Source organism: Halichoerus grypus, chromosome 11 (assembly GCF_964656455.1).
Source record: "Halichoerus grypus chromosome 11, mHalGry1.hap1.1, whole genome shotgun sequence".
NCBI classification, from domain to species: Eukaryota; Metazoa; Chordata; class Mammalia; order Carnivora; family Phocidae; genus Halichoerus; species Halichoerus grypus.
In genome coordinates this window covers 93,207,603-93,226,933 of record NC_135722.1, presented here as the reverse complement: position 1 = coordinate 93,226,933, position 19,331 = coordinate 93,207,603, and the positions used below count along the sequence as shown (strand labels likewise).

The window sequence follows — 19,331 nt, the reverse complement described above, 5'->3', positions numbered from 1 at the left end:
TGACCCGAGCCGAAGGCAGACACTTAACCGACTGAGCCACCCAGGCGTCCCCACATTTTCTGTATCTGTCAAGTAGGGATTGACACTACGTACTTCAGGGTGTGGTTGTGAGTAGTGCAGTGTGTGAGGTGACACGTATATGAAAATGTCTAGCACAATGCCCATCACAGATGAATGCTTTTAAAATATCACTTTATAAAGTGGAGGGCCCTTTACTTGCAAGGCCACTGTGGCCGTTATTAATCTTTGTAGCCTCAGTTGGGGGCAGTTTCCGGGAAGGCTGCCTCCATCACAGAGGAGAAGTCCTTCCCAGTGCTAAGCGCTAGCTCAGAGTGGAAGCATTTGTAAGTACTGAGCTTCCTCTTGTTCTCTCCAATGAAGGACAGATGCTCATCTTCCAGAAAGGGATTTCTGCTGGGTGGAAGCTGGAACAGACAGATACAAAAGTTTTCAATAGGTTTTCATTTAATCTTGTGCGTCAGGAGGAAAGGAACAGGGAAGGGTGGGGGTGGGTGGAGGCTGCAATAATCAGCTGATGTCCCTTCTAAAAGCGGCTATCATGGCAAACCCTATAGCAGCCTGAGGAAACATGCTAAATCCAAGCAACGGGCACATTTTTTCCCGTGAGGCAGAGTGAGTGGTAGTGGGTGTGCTGGAGATCACACCTCGAGGCTGCGTGTGTTAGGGGGAGGTTTGGAGATTCTGGGGGAACCACTCTTGTCTCTCAAAGCAAGAACTGTCATGGCCTATCATGGGAAGGCCGGCAGCAACCAAGCTGGCCGTGATCAGCTGGGGCAGCGGACAGCAGCATGCACGCTCTTCGCAATCTCTAATTCAGGAGGATGTAGTCCTGCAAACCAGTCTTTGAAGATGTGCACAGGCTTCCAGATCCCTGGGGCTGGTGAGCTGCTGGACGAGCCTGGGGCTAGCAGTGGGGACACAGGGCTGGAGTCCCAGCTCTGCTATTAACTATCCATATGATCTAAGGAAAGCCGCCTAACCTCTGTAAGCCTCAGTTTCTCTCCCTCCATCTCTCCCTTCCTTCGTGAGCAGTATTTTCCACAGACCAGCAGAGCTGGCTGGGAACTGGGAAACAGAATCTGAGCCCACCACTCCCCGCCCCCCACCACCAGATCTACTAAAGCAGAGTTGCATTTTAACAAGATCCCCAAATGAGTAATAAGCACCTGAAAGTCTGAGAAACACTGGCTTAGAAGACTTGAATAGTACTCAATTTATGGCACCAGCTTTATAGTCAAACTACCCAGGGCCAAACCCTAACTTCATGGCTCGCTAGCTCCGCAACCTTCAGCAAGAGCTTAACCTCTGTAGGGTTCCATGTTCTCCTCTGTGAAATGGAATCCTCATAGTTCCTACTCGGTAGAGTGGCTAAGGGGATTAAATACAATAACATGCGATGATCTTTGCACATAATAGGAGCTCACAGATGACTTACAGCATCTATAAACTTTCTCTGTTGCTAGGCATGCCATACAGGAAAGAGCACACGTGTTTGTTCATCACACCTGTACTGAGCATCTAGCTCTGTTCTGAGCACGGAGGAAACAGAAGTCAATGACACAGGCAAAGCCCAGACTCTTGTAGAAATGAACAAGAGGTAAGTGCATGAACGGAGGTAAAAAGAATATTTCAGACTGATAAATGTTACAGAGCAAATATAACCAGGTAATGTGACAGTGAGCAGGCAGAGCTCTGGTTAGACCAGGGAGGGTGGGTGGGGCTCAGGAAAAGCCTCACTTGGGGCGGTATTTGCCCTGAGACCTAGAAGGCAAGGAGCCAGCCTTGCAAAAATCAGGGGAAAGAGCATCCCTGGAGGAGGGAAGAACAAATGTAAAGACCTTGAGCCTGCAGTGAGTTTGGCATCTTGGGGACAGAGGCCTGGGTAGGGTCAGACTGTGTGGGGTCCATTCTAGTGCAAGGGAAAGCAGCGAGGGCCCAGCCCGAGAAGCAGTGGGGAGCCTGGGGGCTGAGGGGCGCAGGTAAGAACAACAGGAATCGCTTGGGGCTGCAGCTTCCCACAAAGGAATGCCGCAGACCCCTCCGTCTGCAGAGCTAGAAGGACCCAGAAATCTCTCCCCCCTTTGCAGGGTGAAAACCAAGGCCCAGAGAGTGGGCTGCTCAAGGTCACTTCTCAACCACCCGAGGCAGGCCCCCAAATTGGCCTGTAAACTAAGAATGTGTGTTATTTCCAAAGTCAGACAGAACAACTATTTTATGTGGGTCTCTGCCCCCCATCACATGTCCTTTCCCCCGCTCCTCTGCTCCAGGCTCTGCCTGTCCGGCCTCCTGCCCCCTCCCCAAGGCCCCCCCGAGGCTCCCAGAGGCAATGTCTTCAAGTCACATGTATTCACCCCACATTGTACACATCCTTGTTCCACTGTTGGCTGAAGTAAGACCTCACCCCTTAATGACTCTCCTTTTCCAAAACTCCTCTTCACTTCCGGTCTGTACCAAACATTAACAGTTTGGCATTTCATTACATTCTGCCTAACATCTTTCACCATTCCTTTCTCCTCTTGTCAGTCTGGTCCTCCCGCATCAGACCTTGATGAGCAGGGTCTTGGGTCATGTACTGGTCCATCTCCACCCACGGAACCAAGCACACAAGGGTTGCTCCATACTGGAAATCTGTATCTTCTTTAAAATCCACCCACAACCGAACCCTTCGAGATCCCAGGGAAAACAACACACACACAGAAGAAATTGTTACACAACCAACCAACCCAGGTCAGAGACATCTCTCCCTATTATAAGAGAAGTGGTGGTTTGCTTTCTTGGTGTCAGGGTGGGATTCACATCACAGCAGAAATCAGCTTTGTCTGAAACAGCTCTAACTGAACGGCTGCACACATTCATCTCCCCAGGCCTGCCTGTCACTCCGTCCCTGGGGCTGCGCTTATTTCAGAGTCTCTACTGGGCGTGTGACTTGGAATAGAGAGAAAGTTGACAAATGTGGGTTATGCTTCTTTTTAGTCTGAGGCTGCTCTGCCAGCCCAGAAAGACAAATGTCTTTTCCTCCCTTGCCCGGTGCCTGTGATTTTAACATCTGACAGTCCAGTTCGAGAGCACAAGGATTACAGAAAATAACACACGACCACCACCACCACCACCACCACGCGAAGGACTTGAACCATGGCTTTGACTCAGGTTTACTTTGAGAAAAGCCAAGGTCTAGAGAAGCTGTTGAGACCGAAGAGGATCTGGCAAACCGCCTCCTCTCCTGGAGTACAGACTCGATCGCTTCTTGTTTGCAAGGCTGGGTTCAGCTCTGGTGACGAGGAGCCAGGCACCCAACAGAAAGACAAACACACAGGTTGTGAATACCGCTTTTGCAGTCTCCTTATTCCTCCAATGACTCAGTCCCGAGAGCCCGCTGTTTGCCACACGTGGCTCTCGTATATGCCGTGCCCCTGTGCCTTTATTTCATGGGTCTGAGTCCCCGGCCCCACGAGCATAGCCTGCTGCCCACGCGTGCACTCTGGTTAATGCGCTGCCTGTTCCTGACGGCGCTAGCCTCTCCCCAGTCCAAGGGAGAGCGAATCCCGGAAACTTCAGAGCCTTTGTAAGAACATCACCATTTCACAGACAGAAGAGCTTAGCCATGAATCCCGTCATGCCCATACAGCTTCAAGACACTCTCCAGCCTTTCACCCCAACTGGGTCACACATGGGACCCCGGACTCCTTTCTTCCTCAGCCTATAAGCCTACGTCTCGTGTGTCAATGCACATCCCTGAGGTTATGGCCAAGCTTTTCCCAGGGCAGATAATTCAGGTGCGAATCTTCCATTTCCCCAGCTCCTGTCAAAGGCGCCTTAGGTCCTGCTCTATAGCTTCTTAGATGTTTCTTATGTTCTGTGGGGATCTTGTATAGGTCCTCCAGGGTCTGGTTGAGAACCTCAGGGGCCTGAGATCCTGCCTGTCTCAACCAGCTCCCTGTGAGAACACTGCTGCTTGTCTGAGGACCACACTCTGAGTAGCAAGATGGTTGACCAGTAGAATGGTCTTCTTGGGACCAGCATGGTTTTAGCACTGAAAGTCCTATGTTCTGTGGCTGAGAAACCCCTCCGAGTAGCAACTTGGTTGACTAGTAGAATGGTCTTCTTGGGACCGTCATGGTTTTAGCACTGGAAGTCCTATGTTCTGTGCCTGAGAAACCCCTCAGTCCTGGGCAAATCAGGATGGCTAGCCACCGTACATCTTAAGTCTCAAGCCTTCCCAGAGTAGAGAGTAGCTATTATCTGGCAACAATTTTTCATCGAGTGCATGCATGTTAGGTGAGCTGTGGTGGCCATGGGACCACAGAGGACGGGGTGGGGGCAGTGAAGAGTCCTGCTGAGTGCTGTGGGATGCTGCTGCCACTCGTAAGGGAGCTCCTGGTCCTGTGGAGGAGTGGGACGAGCAGTGATTTGGGGGCCAGGAGAACTGGCTTCTTGTTCTGGTTCTGCTACTAACTAGGGAAATTTTCTTAACCTCTGATCCTTTATTTCTTAAGATTTTTATTTATTTATCATAGAGAGAGAGAGAGCACAAGCAGGGGGAGCGGCAGGCAGAGGGAGAAGCAGACTCCCCGCTGAGCAAGGAGCCCGACTCGGGACTCGGTCCCAGGACCCTGAGATTGTGACCTGAGCCGAAGGCAGACACTTAATAAACTGAGCCACCCAGGCGCCCCCCTCCGATCCTTTTCTATAAAATAGAGGCTGACCATATCTGCCTCACGATGCTGTCATGGAGAGCTAATATATGCATAAGCGCTAAGCCTGGAAATAAAATAAAATAAAAATAACGAAGAGGGAAAATAAAATAAAATAAAATAATTTTACTGAAAATCTTTAAATCCCACCAGTGCTTTCTGTCGTCATTAACTGACTTGGGTCTCTCCTGCGCGCCCTGCCTCAGTGATACTGCAGTAGTCAGTGGTGTGCAGGGTAAATCCGCCACGACAGAGGAGAAAGGAAAGAAGACTTTTAACTCTATGTACCCAGGAAAGAGCCATTCACCCCCAGAGGGCCTAAAAAGGGCCAGGGAATGAGTCGGCCAGCATGGCTGGGTTGGCCTTCTCCGCTAATGAAGCTAAAAGTTCAGATTATGCTGGAAGGAAAAGCCACATATTCCCCAAATTATTACAGTACATGGAAAATAAATCACCAAAGTGGAAAAGGCCTGAATGACTACAGGCTCCCCACCACCAGATGTAGAGCAGAGGGTTTTGGGGGTGTCTCGCCACCTCCCACCTATGGACCTGCTCACCGCACAGCTCTGACCATCCCCTTCCAAGGAGAGGGTGTAGGTCCTTTCAGGGAGCAGCTAAGTGTGGTCGCCCTCTCCAGGGGGTGGGAGGCAGGCTGGACAGGCCGCTCTACCTGCAAATATATCCACCATCTTCTGATCCATGCCTAAGATGACCCTTTCCTCATTGGGGTCTTTTTGATGATAAAGAATCCTCATTAAAGATACTCTAGGAAGTGGTCACATCTTTACTTTTATAAGCTTACATTTTACATTCATTAACTTTTTCATTCCCAAGTTTGTTCGCTCATTCATCCATTTTCCAAGTATCGACTGAGTGCCAGCCGCTGGGCTTGGTATCGCAGACAGTATGATCCTGTCCCCTGCTCGCAATCCCACGGCACTGATGGAGAACCCAGACTACTGTACGACGTGGCGTACCTACTCCAATGGGAGCAACGAGGTGCCACGGGAGTGCAGACGGATGAGACGCACTTTCTGCCCGGGACCATCAGGGGGGCCTTCGCGGATGAGACCATGGTGGAGCCTGTGGTCTTGAAGGGGAGGTGGGCGCCAATCAGGGGGAAGGGGTGAAGAGGCAGCCGGGCAAAGGGAAATGTGTGGCCAACAGCATGGAGGTGCTGACGAGCAAGGTGCGAGGCCTGAGGGCAGACTGGGACACAGCCGCCATTCACTTGGGGTCCGTGGAGAGCAGAACCTTTCAGGAGGACTTCTTTGCAGAGGGTGTGGGTGTGAATTTGGAGACGTGGGATGGGGGACAGAAAGGAAAAGAGGTGCACACCAAAGATGAGCTTTACAGAGTTCACACTTGTGTTGTCTTCTTCTCCCTCTGTATCTTTCTCTCTGGGTGTTTGTCCCTGTCTCGCTCTGTCTCTGTGTGTGTTTCTCAATCTGTCTTCTTTCTCTCTCTGTCTCTCTGTGTGTGTGTGTGTGTGTGTGTGTATCTGTCTCTCTGTCCATCTTTCTGTTCCTGTCTTCTTTTTGTCTCTGTCTTTCCATGTCTCTGTCTCTGTGTCTCTGTCTCTCCCTCTGTCTCATCTCTCTATAACTGCCTCTCTCTCTCTGCATGCATGTCTCTCTCTGTGTCTCTCTGCCATTAAGTGCCAGATCTGAGAGCAGGGCATATTGGGCCCAGAGAGAGAAAGAGCAAGGGGAAGGTCAGGCTAAGGTGGCGGGCATGTGAGGGGCTGTCGCTGGATTCCTCAGGGCCTGGCAAGCTGCAGGACTCCGGGAACGGGGAGTGAGAGGCAGTGGAGCAGAGAGGGTGGCTGTGGAGAGGTGGCCCCGTTTCCGTCTCTCCTCCTTTGCGGGGCGGAGAGGGGAAGCGGGGGAGCCGGCTGCACTTGGCTATTGGCTGGAGCAGCCCGGGGGATGGAACTCCACCAGAGGGAAGCAGATGGAGAGCAGGCCTCGGCTGGTAACCCAGACTCTACCTGCCTGGCCCAGGGATCATTCTGAGTGGGAATTCTAGGTCTGCAGAAATCTGGGACACTCGGCTTCGCCCTGTTTAATGAAGAGGGATGTCACAGTCTCTGCTGTTCAGGTCAGTGGAAAAAACAGACATTTTCCTTCTCACCTTGAGGTTTTCCTGTCCTCCCAAATTTAAAAAGGAAATATAACTCAACACGTCTTGCCTGTGGGCGTTGGGTGCACTGCAGTCTAATTTTGGTTGGGACAAATGACTGCCTGAAAAGGGGAGAAGGCAGGGACTCACACCTCCTTCTAAGGCCACATCCTCAAATACCGGGCGCACCTTGGTGGTCCCCAAGCGACCTTCCATCTGTGCATCGCAACACGGACGCTACTCACCTGTCTCTTCACTCCCGTCTTCCCCTGATCAGGGCAGAAGCAGGAGACAGACGGAACGCATGCCAGAACACCTAACCTCTTAAGTCTCACCTTTCTGACCTGTAAAATGGGGATAATTCGGGCCTCACAGGCTGTTGTGAGGATATAAGAAATTACTTGTACAGAAGTCCCTAGCACAATGCCGAGGACATAGCAGATGCTCAATAAAACATGACTTGACACCGAGAGCAGAAATGAGGCATGCCGTGTTGGCCCAGCCGGGGCAGCCCGAGAGGGCACAGGCATTCGGGAGCGTGCAGCAGGGAGGGCAGGGCCTGGGCAAAGGGGGCACGCCGAGATACCGTCCCCGCAGCCCGCAGACACTCTGCCCAGTGGGGTAAGGAAGGGCACCTCTTGCCCAGGGCCAAGTGACACAAAATGTTCCTCTCCCAGAGTAGATGCAGGCAGTCATTTGGGGCACAGATGGAGTCTGTGCACCTCTTGGGGTCCCGGAGCTGGGCAACGTTCCCCGAAGGACATCTAGGGATTTGTCTACAGGGTGGAAGAGCAGCCGTGGCCGAAGCTCTAAAGGCCAGCCTCGCTGACCTGGCGTCCGCTGACTTCAGGCAGAATATGCCCACGTCGCCCCCATCCCCGTGGGCTGACCCTCTCCCAGCAAGGACACTCACGGTCACGACCACAGCCATTTGTTTACTTTGTACCCAGCAGAGCGCCGAGGTTCTTTACATGCATTACCTCATTTAATTGTCATGACAAACCTATGACGTTGTTATTAGAGGTAGGGACTGGGGGGAAAAGTAGGGGTGGGAAGGTGAAGGTCATGCGATCCCGAAGTGGGGGGTCTGAGGACCCCGGGGCCTGGCTCTTACAGAAGTTGCTGCATTGCTGGTCCACACGGAAGCCTTCTCTGCCTCCCCCACTCTTCCCTGGAAGAGTGATTGGAAATAATAGGAACTGTCACTGGAAGTAATGAGAAGTGACAGAGGCTGGGTTAGAGGCTCATTGCTCCAAGTCTGAGCCATCCCGACAAACCCAAGCCTAAATTTAAACAATGAAGTCACAAAGCAATTTCCCCCTCCGAGATTTGATTTCCCCGCCCTCCCACCAAGAAAAGGAAGACTATGGCAGGGGCGGAGTCTCTGTTCGATACAATGGATTTCTTTTGGAACAGAAAAGTCCTTCTTGGCTTGATCCCATTTGCTTTCCATGTGGACAAATACCAATGACAACCCTGGGTGAGCAGACCGCCATTCTTAATTAAGAGATCCAAATTCATCTATATATTTATTTCTCTTTTTCTTTTTTTAACATCCCCTGAGGGATGAAGAAGTAGAGGTAGCTATGTAGCTGGCAGGCTGTGATGAAGAATGAGCCCATAATTTTCAAAAGGCAAGGACAACGGGAGGTTCAGTCCCTCCAGGAAGCACCTGGCTGAATGCCAAGGACACACACCGCTTAAATATCCTTTCTGATGCTGATGGGGGTGATCCATCAACCCACCAGCTGTTTATTTAGCACCAGCCTCATGATGTGCAAGTGCTGTGAGGGACAGAGGAACATCAGGCCCAGTCCCTGAAGACCTACAGAGAAGAAATACCCTATTTCCACAAGATAGCTCATAATTAAGTTCCTTCCTCCTTGGGACTCCTAGAAATCCTGGTACTTTCCTCGATGCTAGCTAGCACTTTCATCTCTCTGTAATTCCCTGTTCAGGCGTATGTCGCCCCCACTGGGCTGAGTTCTTAGATGGTGGAAATTGTGCCTTTCGCATTAACGGGAATCTTGGAGCCTAGGACGGGGCCTGAACCAGACAATGCACCTCCCTTCTACAACCGTTTCGTGAGAGTCTATGGATGAGGTAGAAGTTGTGTACACGTGTAAGGGAGGCCAGCGAGCGGCTGCCATCACCCACGAAGCAGCACGGGCTCAGAGAAGCTGCTCCGTAAACACCAAGACATCAGTGCCTTAGCTTAGCTTCTCGTTCTCTGCTGTTTCTATACCTTCCTGTTCCTCTGGCTCCTGTCCTTTCTCCTCCCCTGTCGCCTTCCCGACCTGAACTCTCCAGATCCCCCCTGCTGCCTCACTTCAGAAAAACCTCCCATATTCCGCACTGACTGGGGAACTATTCTGAAGATGGTTGTTGCCCCTTTTCTCTGCCCCGTGGGCAGGAAGGAAATGGCTTTCTCTCCTGCTTTCTACTGAAACGAAGCAGCCTTCAATCTTATCACCACCAGACTCTGGCTGATGCTAGACACACAGCGATCCCCCTGACTGTCACTAACAAAATAAAGGTTGTTTGACTTCAGCATTCTTTCCCACTTCGGTCTATATGGTGCCAAAGGAAATAAACTTTTATTTTTCCAGAATCCAGACAGCTAGGAAGTTCAGATAACTAAAAAAAAATTTTTTTTTTTTGTACAGTCTGCATTCTTTTCGGAGGGGGGGAGGTGGGCGGCAAAGAAGTGAAAACTGCTGAAAACAGGAATTTAACTAGAAAAGCAACATATAGGGCAAGTCATACCCAATCATACACCTTCATCACCCACAGTCTCAGGACTATGTGCTAATAAGAATAGCTCATGAATCTGACCCCACAGCAGGGCAAGGTCTCCACAATAACCTCGAGTACTACAAGAGTCTTCTGATTAATCAGAAGAGCTAGTAATCCCTGTAAGATATATGCAGGAATTCTAAACCATAAACAATAGTCATCAACCCAAACAAACAAGATTAACCATTTGAATGGGGTAGGGGAAGGGGTAGGTGGGGGATAAATGTTCTCACTGAGTTTTCCACTGTGGAATTTATCGTTTGGCATCCTATAAACAAAGCCTCTGCTTCTTGGTAACACAGAAGCCTTGATTTCAGAACTGTGTCCCTCCGGGGAAATGAAAAGCAAATGGTCTTTGGAATCTTAAGTGCTGGGATGGTGTCCTGGCTCAACTGTTTACTAACAGGGTAACCTTGAGAAACTTACTTGATTTCTCTAAGCCTCAGTTTATTTATCTGAAAAATGGCATAATAATTGACATTTACCCTCAAAGGGTGATTTAAGGATGAGGTAAAGTATGTTAATATGCTTTGCAAATTGTTAAACCTTGCACAAATGTTAGACATGAATTCGACCGTCATAATAATCTTACCCATATAATCCCCTCTCAGGTATGACAAGTAACCTAATAATACACAATTCATATTTCAAAACCCAACCACAAATTCAAAACCATGCAAGGAACCCATTAAACGGCACACTTAATAGGTACACTTTGTTATATGTGAATTATGCCTTAATTTTAACAACTGAGGGAAATGCTTAACACTTGCAAATAGTTTCACACACATTAGGCCCTCTACACAGAAGTCTACCCAGGTGTCCATGCTTGGGCCTGTTATGTAGTTAACTCTGCTTAGGATGAGGTCCTTTAGGTGAATATTTCAGTTACTAAACTTCTGGGGTATAGGTCTCTGATCATCCACCCTGACCTTCAGTGATGCCCCCTGGCGAACAGTGCTACATACAATATAGTTTCACTACTGCTCTCTTCACATTAGGTAGCTGGCCCTTCTAGATTTATAATCATATGCAACCAATTGCCATGAGTGAACGGTGCCTGGAAAAAATGAGATAATCACGGCAACACCCATGTATTCCTAAGCACAACCCCATCTAAACCAACCAGCAAATTCTCAGAATTAAAAAAAAATCAGAAAATGTTAGCGGTGTAAGGAAACAGAGAGATAACCTCAGTCTAATAATCTCATTTTACAGAAAAAGAAATGAAAGAGATTGAGGCTCAGAGTGGTATGACTTTCCCAGAATAACCTAGCAAAATTATGAAGGAGCTAGAGCTATTGGTTTACCATTCTGTTCCTTGCACACACACCCCTTTGGGACTTTGGGCATAATCCCCTTTTCCTGAATGTAACAGACATTCTACAAGGCACTGTAGAAGTTTCCAGGATTTCCACTTAAGATGGCTAAATTGAAATGTTACGACATCTGCCCTATTTTTCAGACAGTTTCTCAACATAAAAACCAATGCCAATTATTCAACATTTAGCTCATTTAACTGAAGGATCTGAAGAGCAATTGTGATCTTAGAGCTCAACTACATGGGCTGAAAAGGAAGAAGAGACTTTTTCTATTTCAAGAATGTGTGAAAGGACAGATTATGGAATAAGGGTTCTAGTCATGGCCCTTCTACGAAGCTAGCTGTTTAACTTTAGCCAAGTCCCTCTGAACTTAGGTTCCTTCTTCATCATAAAAATGGGGGTAGGACAAAAAGGGGGGGTATGTTTAGATCAAGGATTTACTTGGGTAGGAAGGGCATCAGGAGGTCCCTAGAAGTTCTAGACAAAGTTCAACATATATGTGTCTTTTTCTAAGAAGTGGTTTCATGGTTTTCATTAGATTCTCATTGGGGTCTGTGATTCCAAATTTTAAGAACCTTTGATTTTTAGATGGTCTCTTAGCTTTCCCCCAGTTCTGACAATCTTTGACTCCATCTTTTAAAAATGCCTGTCTAGTTCATTACCATTAGGTACATTCATGAAATACACTCATGTGTATACTGCCCAGCTGAGTACAAGACAAAAATAGGATGAGACAAGACATGAGCCTACTGGGAATGTATCATTATTATGACCATCACCATTAATGTGGGAAGATGAAGGCAGGGCATGGAATCCTACTGAGACGTGTCATTGAACTACAGACCAATGGACTGTGCAGTCAAGCCTTCCTCAAACTCATTTCCTGGGAAACAAAGCTCCTTCCCCATCCTGGCAGAACTTTCAATGAAAAGTCTATTTTGAATCTGGTATTAATGAACTTGCCAAAACAAAATAAGTTTGTGTAACAGATATATTATCTGATCCCTGTCCATGTAATGTTCTGTGTATAATTTTTTTTAAATGGTACTGGTCCTATTTGCATTAATGGACAAGAAAGCCCAAAAGCAAGTTGAGTTGAAACTGGGCTCCTCATGGAGCGCCTGGGTGGCGCAGTCAGTTAAATGTCCAATTCTTGGTTTCAGCTCAGGTTGATATCTCAGGGTCATGAGATCAAGCCCCGCATTGGGCTCCATGCTCAGCACAGAGTCTGCTTTCGAGTCTCTCTCCCTCCCGCTTGTGCTCTCTCTCTCTCTCAAATAAATAAATAAATCTTAAAAAAACAAAAAACAAAAAACTAGGCTCCTCACAATTGTGTCATTCCACAGAGTAATAATCCCCCCCATCCTTCACCTCTCTTGAACTTAAGTGTTCCACATGTTTCAAAAATCTGATTATCTTAACAAATGGTCCACAGCTTTGAGTCTACGAAAGGTACTGAAAGTGGTACACAGTTGAATAAGACAGCACCCTGTCTGCATGGAGCTTAGGCTCTCACTGGGCCACAAGATGAGCATTCGGATCACCATCACGCAAAACCACATAACAGAAAGACTACTGTGATTCTAACTTGGTTGGGGGAAATCGTGGATGGGCATATGAAGGAAGTGGTATTTGGGGTGAGATCTGGAAGGTGAACACGATTTTGATCTTCAGGGGCAGAGAGTAAGAGAGCATCTTTGGTGGAGGGATTATCATAAACAAAAGCATAGAAACAGAAAGAAGCATGGAGCATGTTTAGGGCACAGGAAAGAATCCCGATTCCCTGCAGGGTCGCCTGGGCTGGGAGGAGAGGAGTTGTGATTGACACTGTATAACATCTTTAACCTGAGAATGAAGTGTTTGTACTCGATGTTATAAGCAATGGTGATTTCCAAAGGTTTTTGAAGGAAGGGACTAAGGTCATAGAATTATAGAAATTTTGAATTAAAGATCTCCTTACCTCTGTTTTAGGGACAAGAAAGTCAGAACAAGAACCCAGGAAGTTTGCCAGATTCCTAAGTCCAAATTCTTTGCATTATACCAGCTGCCTCACGAGGTCACTCTGGTAGTAATGTGTAGGGTGGAGAAGAGCGTTCAGGCAGGAGATCAATACGGCAACCATTATAGGAGTCCAAGTGAGAATTTAAGGTGGAATAACGAGGACCTAAGCATGAGGGAGGGGGAGGCAGTGGCCAGAGGAGGGGCTGGGGCTGGGGGAGCCCATGAAGTATCCCCTCTCTGTCCTCCATGGAGCTCAGAGCATTACTTGTTCATTTACATTAGAGAGGTGCGGCATTTGATTTCACTCACTGGCAGGTCCAGAAAGCATGAAGTCAACTGGTCCACCCCTGCTCAGATTATGAATTCTCAGCCCTCCCAATTCCCCTTCAGTACTGTGCATTCTCTAGAAGAGGCCAGAAATCACGCCAGCTGTGATCAGCAGCAGCCCTGGAACTGTTCCTTTAAGGGACCAGTAGAAGATTTTAGGATTCAGGCAACTCTGAGGGTTTTCTTTCTGGCTTTGCTAGAGTGCCACGCATACCATGGCTCAAAACCACTTAGCAAATAAGGTTCATCCAGCCCACAGGAGTGCCTCCCTAGGGGCTTCTGACCCATGAAGGAATGTCAGGCACAGAGGGGTCCCTTCAGTGGCTGGTCTCTGGATCACCAACATCACCTCGGGTCTCCTGCCTTGTCCCTCGTCCGGACCCTTCAGCTCATCAACTCTGTGACTTTTTACTTGAACTGGGGTGTCAGGAGTCTGCGTATGTCTGACAAAGAACACAGACGTGGCAAAAGCTGAACAGTAGGTGTGAATGACAGATATCCAGCTGTGCAGAATGTTAAGTCTGTAGTCTACGTTTTCTCTTCCACGCGCCCTTTCGTTTGCACTCATTTTATAAGGACAGAACCAACAAAGAAATCATGAGAGCCAGCTTCTATGATAAAGAGACTATCAGCCGAACAGATTGTTTTCTCACCAAAGGAATGGTCACACATAATCGGCACTCAGTAAAGAAGGGACCGTGAATCAGTGACATCTTTTGATGCCTATTTTCAGTTCCTCTTTCTCAAGAACTAAGAGGATGACTATTATCAAGGTCAGCCACTTGATTTCAACTGACCGTGCGGGACAAAAGTCACTTTTCACTTTCCACTATGAACTGTGCCCCAATGGTGCTTGTAGAGAGCCGGGGTTCAAACACGCTCAGCTTAGTTTTCTATCCCTCCCGCACACCCCTCCTTCCCCGGTGAACCCCCTTGAGGGCAAGTTCACCCTGACACGTCACCCTTCAGGAAGAGGGCTAAACTGGATTTCACTACGAAGAACATTTTCAGTCCTTCTCTAGTGACAGGAGGTTGTACACAGGGTGGGTTAGCGAGCAGCCTCTCAAGACAAACCACCTACATTCAAATCCCATCTCTGTTAATTACGAGCTTATGGCCTCGAGCAAGTTATCTGACCTCTTTACACCTTGACTTCTTCAGCTGTAAAACGGGGAAAATAACAGTGTGTAGCCCATAGGATCGGCGTGAAGGGTAAATGCGCTAACAAGACAGTTCATATCAAGTGCTCAGCGTTAAGTATTTAAAGAATTCCAGGTGTTTTTGGTAAGGGGGCTCTGAAGTTCGAGTCTAGTGAACATCTGGTGATCCACAGCTTAGGGGCAGAGGCCAGTAAGGGTGACAAAGGTGCCATCCGGCTACACCAGCTGTGCATAGGAGCAGGATTGCAATACTTGGCCAGTATGAGCCAACACTTCAGGCTAATGCACCTTTTTTATTCCTCTACCTGGGTGATTACCGACCCGAGGCTGGCCTAGAAAAGACACGCTTGTGGCCTAGTCAGGTTGTAGGTTTAAAAACAAAAGCGAGAGAAAGCTCTAGAAATCCACATCAGGGTAGCTTTTTAGGGCTTCTTCACTTTGGTGTGGGGGGGTTTTCTAGACATCAGGCCCTGTCACACCCCTGGTGTTTCAGGCTGTCAGAGCTACAAGGGATTTAGGAACCGTCTAATTTGCTTGCGTTGGAGCTAAGGAAAGCGAAGCCCCGGGGACTGAGTTGTCCAAGATCACCCAGCTGGTCAGTCCAAAACCAGGACTAGTTCTCAGGAGGTCTGGTGTTCTGGGCAGTATTCACTCTAACTACACCCAACTGGCTCTTTGGTCTTCTGAACCCTGGCTAACTTTTCATCCTGTCCCCAGGGAGCCCCCACGCTGCCCTGGTGCATATCATGGCTTTTCTTTGGCTCTCCTGCCTGCCTTCCCGGGCCCCTGGCGCCTCAGACACTGCTGGTCTTCCTGCCGGCTCTCGTCCGCCCACATCCTTGACGCTACTGTCCTGCCCTGTCCTGCAAACCTGCTTGCTTCCAGCCCAAGTGAGAATGTGCCCCAGGGCCTCTGGGCTTTCAGGAGTCCCGCCTGGGTGACACCCTGGTGGACACCTCGAGAGCTCTTCTCTTCGCCCCAGAACCTGTTTCTCCCAGTCCTTCTCTTCCACTCCATTTTTTTTTTTTTTCTGTCTTCCTGACACTCCGCTGCTCAATCTCCCTCAGTCTTGCGCTTCTGCTTCATATTCCCGTTTTCCTCTTTTCTCTCGAGCTCCCAACCCCTTCCGCTTCTCCCTCTTCTTGCCCTCCCTGGGTCATTTCCCCCGGTCTCCGGTCCTGCCTGCGCTCTGGCCTTTTCCCTCTCCACCTTTCTGTCTCCTCCGTCTCTTCCTCCATTCCCTCGCGCTTCCCCTCCGACACATCTGTTTCTAATCTGAGCCCTCGAGGCGCCTGTTTGAAACAAAAAAGCTCCCCCCACCCTCAGGAACCTGGCACAAAAATTCCTGAAGAAACCTTCCTGCCTCCCCCAATTCTCCCGTTCCCCCCCTCCCCGATACTCCCGAAACTAAACACCAGCCACCCCCCATCGCAAACCCCTCCACCTCAGACGGTTCACGGCCAAACTCCACCAGCAAACCCCCCCAGCCCCCAGCCTACTCCCGGGCCCAGATGTGTGAGGCATTTTCGATGGCCGACTGGGCGGGCCTCGGCTGCCAGATGTGCGCCTCCGGAGCGCCGAGCAGGCACCGAGCCGCCGGCTCTCCCCAGGGGCTGCGGGGACCAGCGTTCGGAGCCCGGGTCGGCGAGGCCGCGGGGCTGCGTGCGCCGGGGCCGCCCGGTGGGTCTCCCGCGCTCGCGAGCACTCACCTAGCCAGAGGAGGAGGAGGAGGCGGCTCATCCCGATGACCGGGCGCGGGCACTTCCCCGCTCAGCCGCTGCTGGGCTCCGGGGCGGCCGGGCGCAGCCGACGGACCTTGGACGAGCTGGGCGCGGCGCCTCGGGGTGCGCGCGGGGCGGCTGCGGCCATGTGCCGGCGCGGGCGCCCGCCCCGCGCTCCGTCCCCGCGCCCCGTCCCCGCGCCCGGTCCCCGCGCCCCCCGGCGCAGAGGGGGCTTCCAGCGCTCGCCCGGCAGCTCGCGCCCGGACGGGAGCGGGGACCAGGGTCGCGGAGGGAAGAGCCAGGCGGAAAGACGGTACCGCTTCGCGGAACACTTTTCCCTGTTTGGAAAGAAAAAGAAGTGAAGAAAGAGGGTGGGGGGGAAAGAGTGAGCTGGAACCACATGGTCGCCTCCCACCGGCAGCCCCTCCCTCGCCCCCACCCCCCGGCGCCCCCGCCCGCGCCCGCCCTCGCAGCGCTGGGCCCGCCGCCGGGGCCGGCGGGCCGGGAGGGCAGGGGGCCGGGCCGCACCGGCTGGAGCGGAGGAGCGGCGACCCCGCGGCCACGAGCGGAGGGCCGAGAGAGGCCTTGCCGGGCTTCTCCGTCTCGGTTCCCACTTTGTCCCTCTCTCCACTTCTCTCCTGCATCTCCTTTCCTCGCCCCCCCCAACCCCCGCTCACCCCCTCTGCTTCCACTTCTCTCACGGATCTGCCCTCCCTCTCGCCCCCATCTCCTCTCTCTCCCCATTTCTCTCCCATTTACATTCTTCTGGCCTCCCCTCTCTCACCTCCTCCCTCCTCTCCTTCCTTCCCTCGCGCCTTCTCCCCTCTCCTCTGCGCTCCCTGTCTGGTTCTGTCAGAGGAAACCGCAGGCTGACCAGGAGGACAATTAGGCGTGGAGGGGACAGCTAAGACAGCCTAGCAGCCGGCTGCTTGTTGCTCTCCTGGTTCCGCTGCCTGTTCTGGCGTCCCAGCCACCGTTTGCCTGGCCTGCCCTTGGCCTTTCGCGCTCGCTCTTTCTCCTTCTGCCGTCAGTAGAGCAGCCCATCCTCAGATCCAGATCCGGGCAGAGCTAAGCTAGCCTTCACCCCCGGGGAGTGGGGGCCCGAAACTCAGTGGAAGCGGTCCGCTAGGAAGCACTGGAGCAAACTGCACTGCACGTGGTGCTGGCCAAAATATGCATCACTCCCTTTCAGAACAAGGCAGAAGGCATGGAATTCCCTCGGCGCGGAAGGGCCGCGCTCTGGGGCTCCAGGGACCTGGCCTCTAGGCCCTCCAGGGGCCTAAGGCCAAGAGGAGGGGGGCGTCCGAGCGCTCCGGGGTGGGACTCTGGGGTCTGCCCTTGAGAACCCTGAAGCCGGGGCAGGCGGGGACTAGAGAAGGAAAGGGCAGTAGTAGCTACGCTCAGGTCTCCACTGCCTGGGGCTCATGCAGTGCACACGTGTCCTGGCCTCTGAGAAATCCTGGACCTGCACTCACTGGTTCCCGGACTCTGGATATCCCTAGCGCTGTGGCTTTTCCTTCAGCCATGGGGAACGGTTCACCTTAGGCCTCACCCGTGTCTGTAATTGGGAGCTGGGGCCAGTGCTGTGAGGAGTGGGGTTGCTGTAGGAGAGAAGAACCCCTGTAGGCCTGGCCGGCTGCCTGATCATACATTTGCCCCCTTTTTTCCAGTCCTCTTTCTAGGGGTCTTCGATCCCAGCAGCTGTATCGCCCTCTCTAGTCTTTCTGGTTTTAATGAAAACCAACCCATTTCATAGATGAGGAAAACAGAGGTATGGGACTCTCACAAGGTCACTCAGAAGGGATAGCAAAAGCAGGGGCCTGTTGAAGGGGCTTTGGGATCAGCTGTAGGTTGCTTTAGAATTCCAACATTTATTCATTGCATCCCCCCTTCTTCAGTAACTATTTATTATGCATCTACTCCGAGCCAGGTGCTTTTTTTAGGTGGTGAGGACACAAAGTGAATAGAGGCTTGGTTATTGACATTTTTTTTTAATATTTGGAACTAATATGTCAGGGCACCAACTATAGATTAGGAATTATATTAATTAACGTTTATCTGTGCATTTAATTCTTATAACAATGCTAAGGCATTTTTAGTCCCATTTTAAAGATGAGGAAACCATAACTTAAGAGATTAATATCTTGCTGCAGGTCACAAAATAGTAAACCCCCCCTCTTCAGGCTCAGTCGGTTAAGCGTCTGCCCTCAGCTCAGGTCATGATCCCGGGGTCCTGGGATGGAGCCCCTGGTCTGGCTCCCTGCTCAGCGGGGAGTCTGCTTCTCCCTCTCCCTCACTCAGCTAGTGCTTTCTCTCTCGTGCCCTCACTCTCTCAAGTAAATAAATAAAATAAGATAAAAACACCTCTCTTGTACTATTAATATTCTAATTTAATATTATAAAATATTATTTTTTATATTATAAAAGATTTTAAAGCTCTGAGTATTTTCATTTTCCATTTCACACTTCTTGTCTAATAGGGGAAATCAAAATATTCACAACTATAATTCATATGTGAATGTGTTGAGAAAATGTTTATTCTTCTTAAAGGCTGAGGAAGGTGGGAGGGAAAATATATAGGGAAGGTGACTTTTTGTTATTTCTGCTTTAAAATTTTATTAAGTATTTTGCATAATTCAGACTTACAGAAAAGTTGCAAGAATAGTACAAAGACTTCTTTGATACTCTTCACCCAGACCCCTCCTTTTTCTTTCTTTCTAAAGGAGATATTTTTGCAAAAGTTTTAAAGCCCCATCTTTAATCCCCTCAGCACTGTGGACTTTCTTCTGAACCGGGAGACACCATTTATTGCTTGAGGGCTGGTATGCAAAGGAGGACAGATGCATGTGGGTGTAAGCAGGCGTGTGTTTAAACCTACATTGCTCAAGCTGAAGGTAACAAGGCTTCATTCCAAGTCGTTAGTCATCAGCATAGGAAGTGGGTTGACTAGGCTTAGATTAGGTCATAAACACTTGGTTTTCCCAGGTCCAGAGTCTTAGAAACAGTAGATATTTGGCATATGTTCCTTGGAAAGAGTCTTTGCATCCCCGAAGATGACTGTCCCTCTCTCTGAAGCCTCTTTTCTATTATCCTGCATCTGTGGGCCCAAAGAGGAGAGTGCCTCGGGATGGCTCATAACTCAGCAGCCCATTGCCTACCTACACTATGTCC

At 50.1% G+C, this 19,331-nt stretch overlaps 1 protein-coding gene across 1 annotated transcript in view; it reads right to left on the bottom strand.

Moving 5' to 3' along the window:
- Positions 1 to 16,798, bottom strand: part of CLMP (CXADR like cell adhesion molecule) — a 95,487-nt gene extending 78,689 nt beyond the window's left edge. Inside the window, 2 exon segments of the mRNA XM_078058841.1 lie at positions 16,149 to 16,498; positions 16,689 to 16,798. Coding sequence (XP_077914967.1) covers positions 16,149 to 16,179 — 31 coding nt within the window. The 5' untranslated portion in view covers positions 16,180 to 16,498; positions 16,689 to 16,798.
- Between the last annotated feature and the right edge of the window lie 2,533 nt (positions 16,799 to 19,331).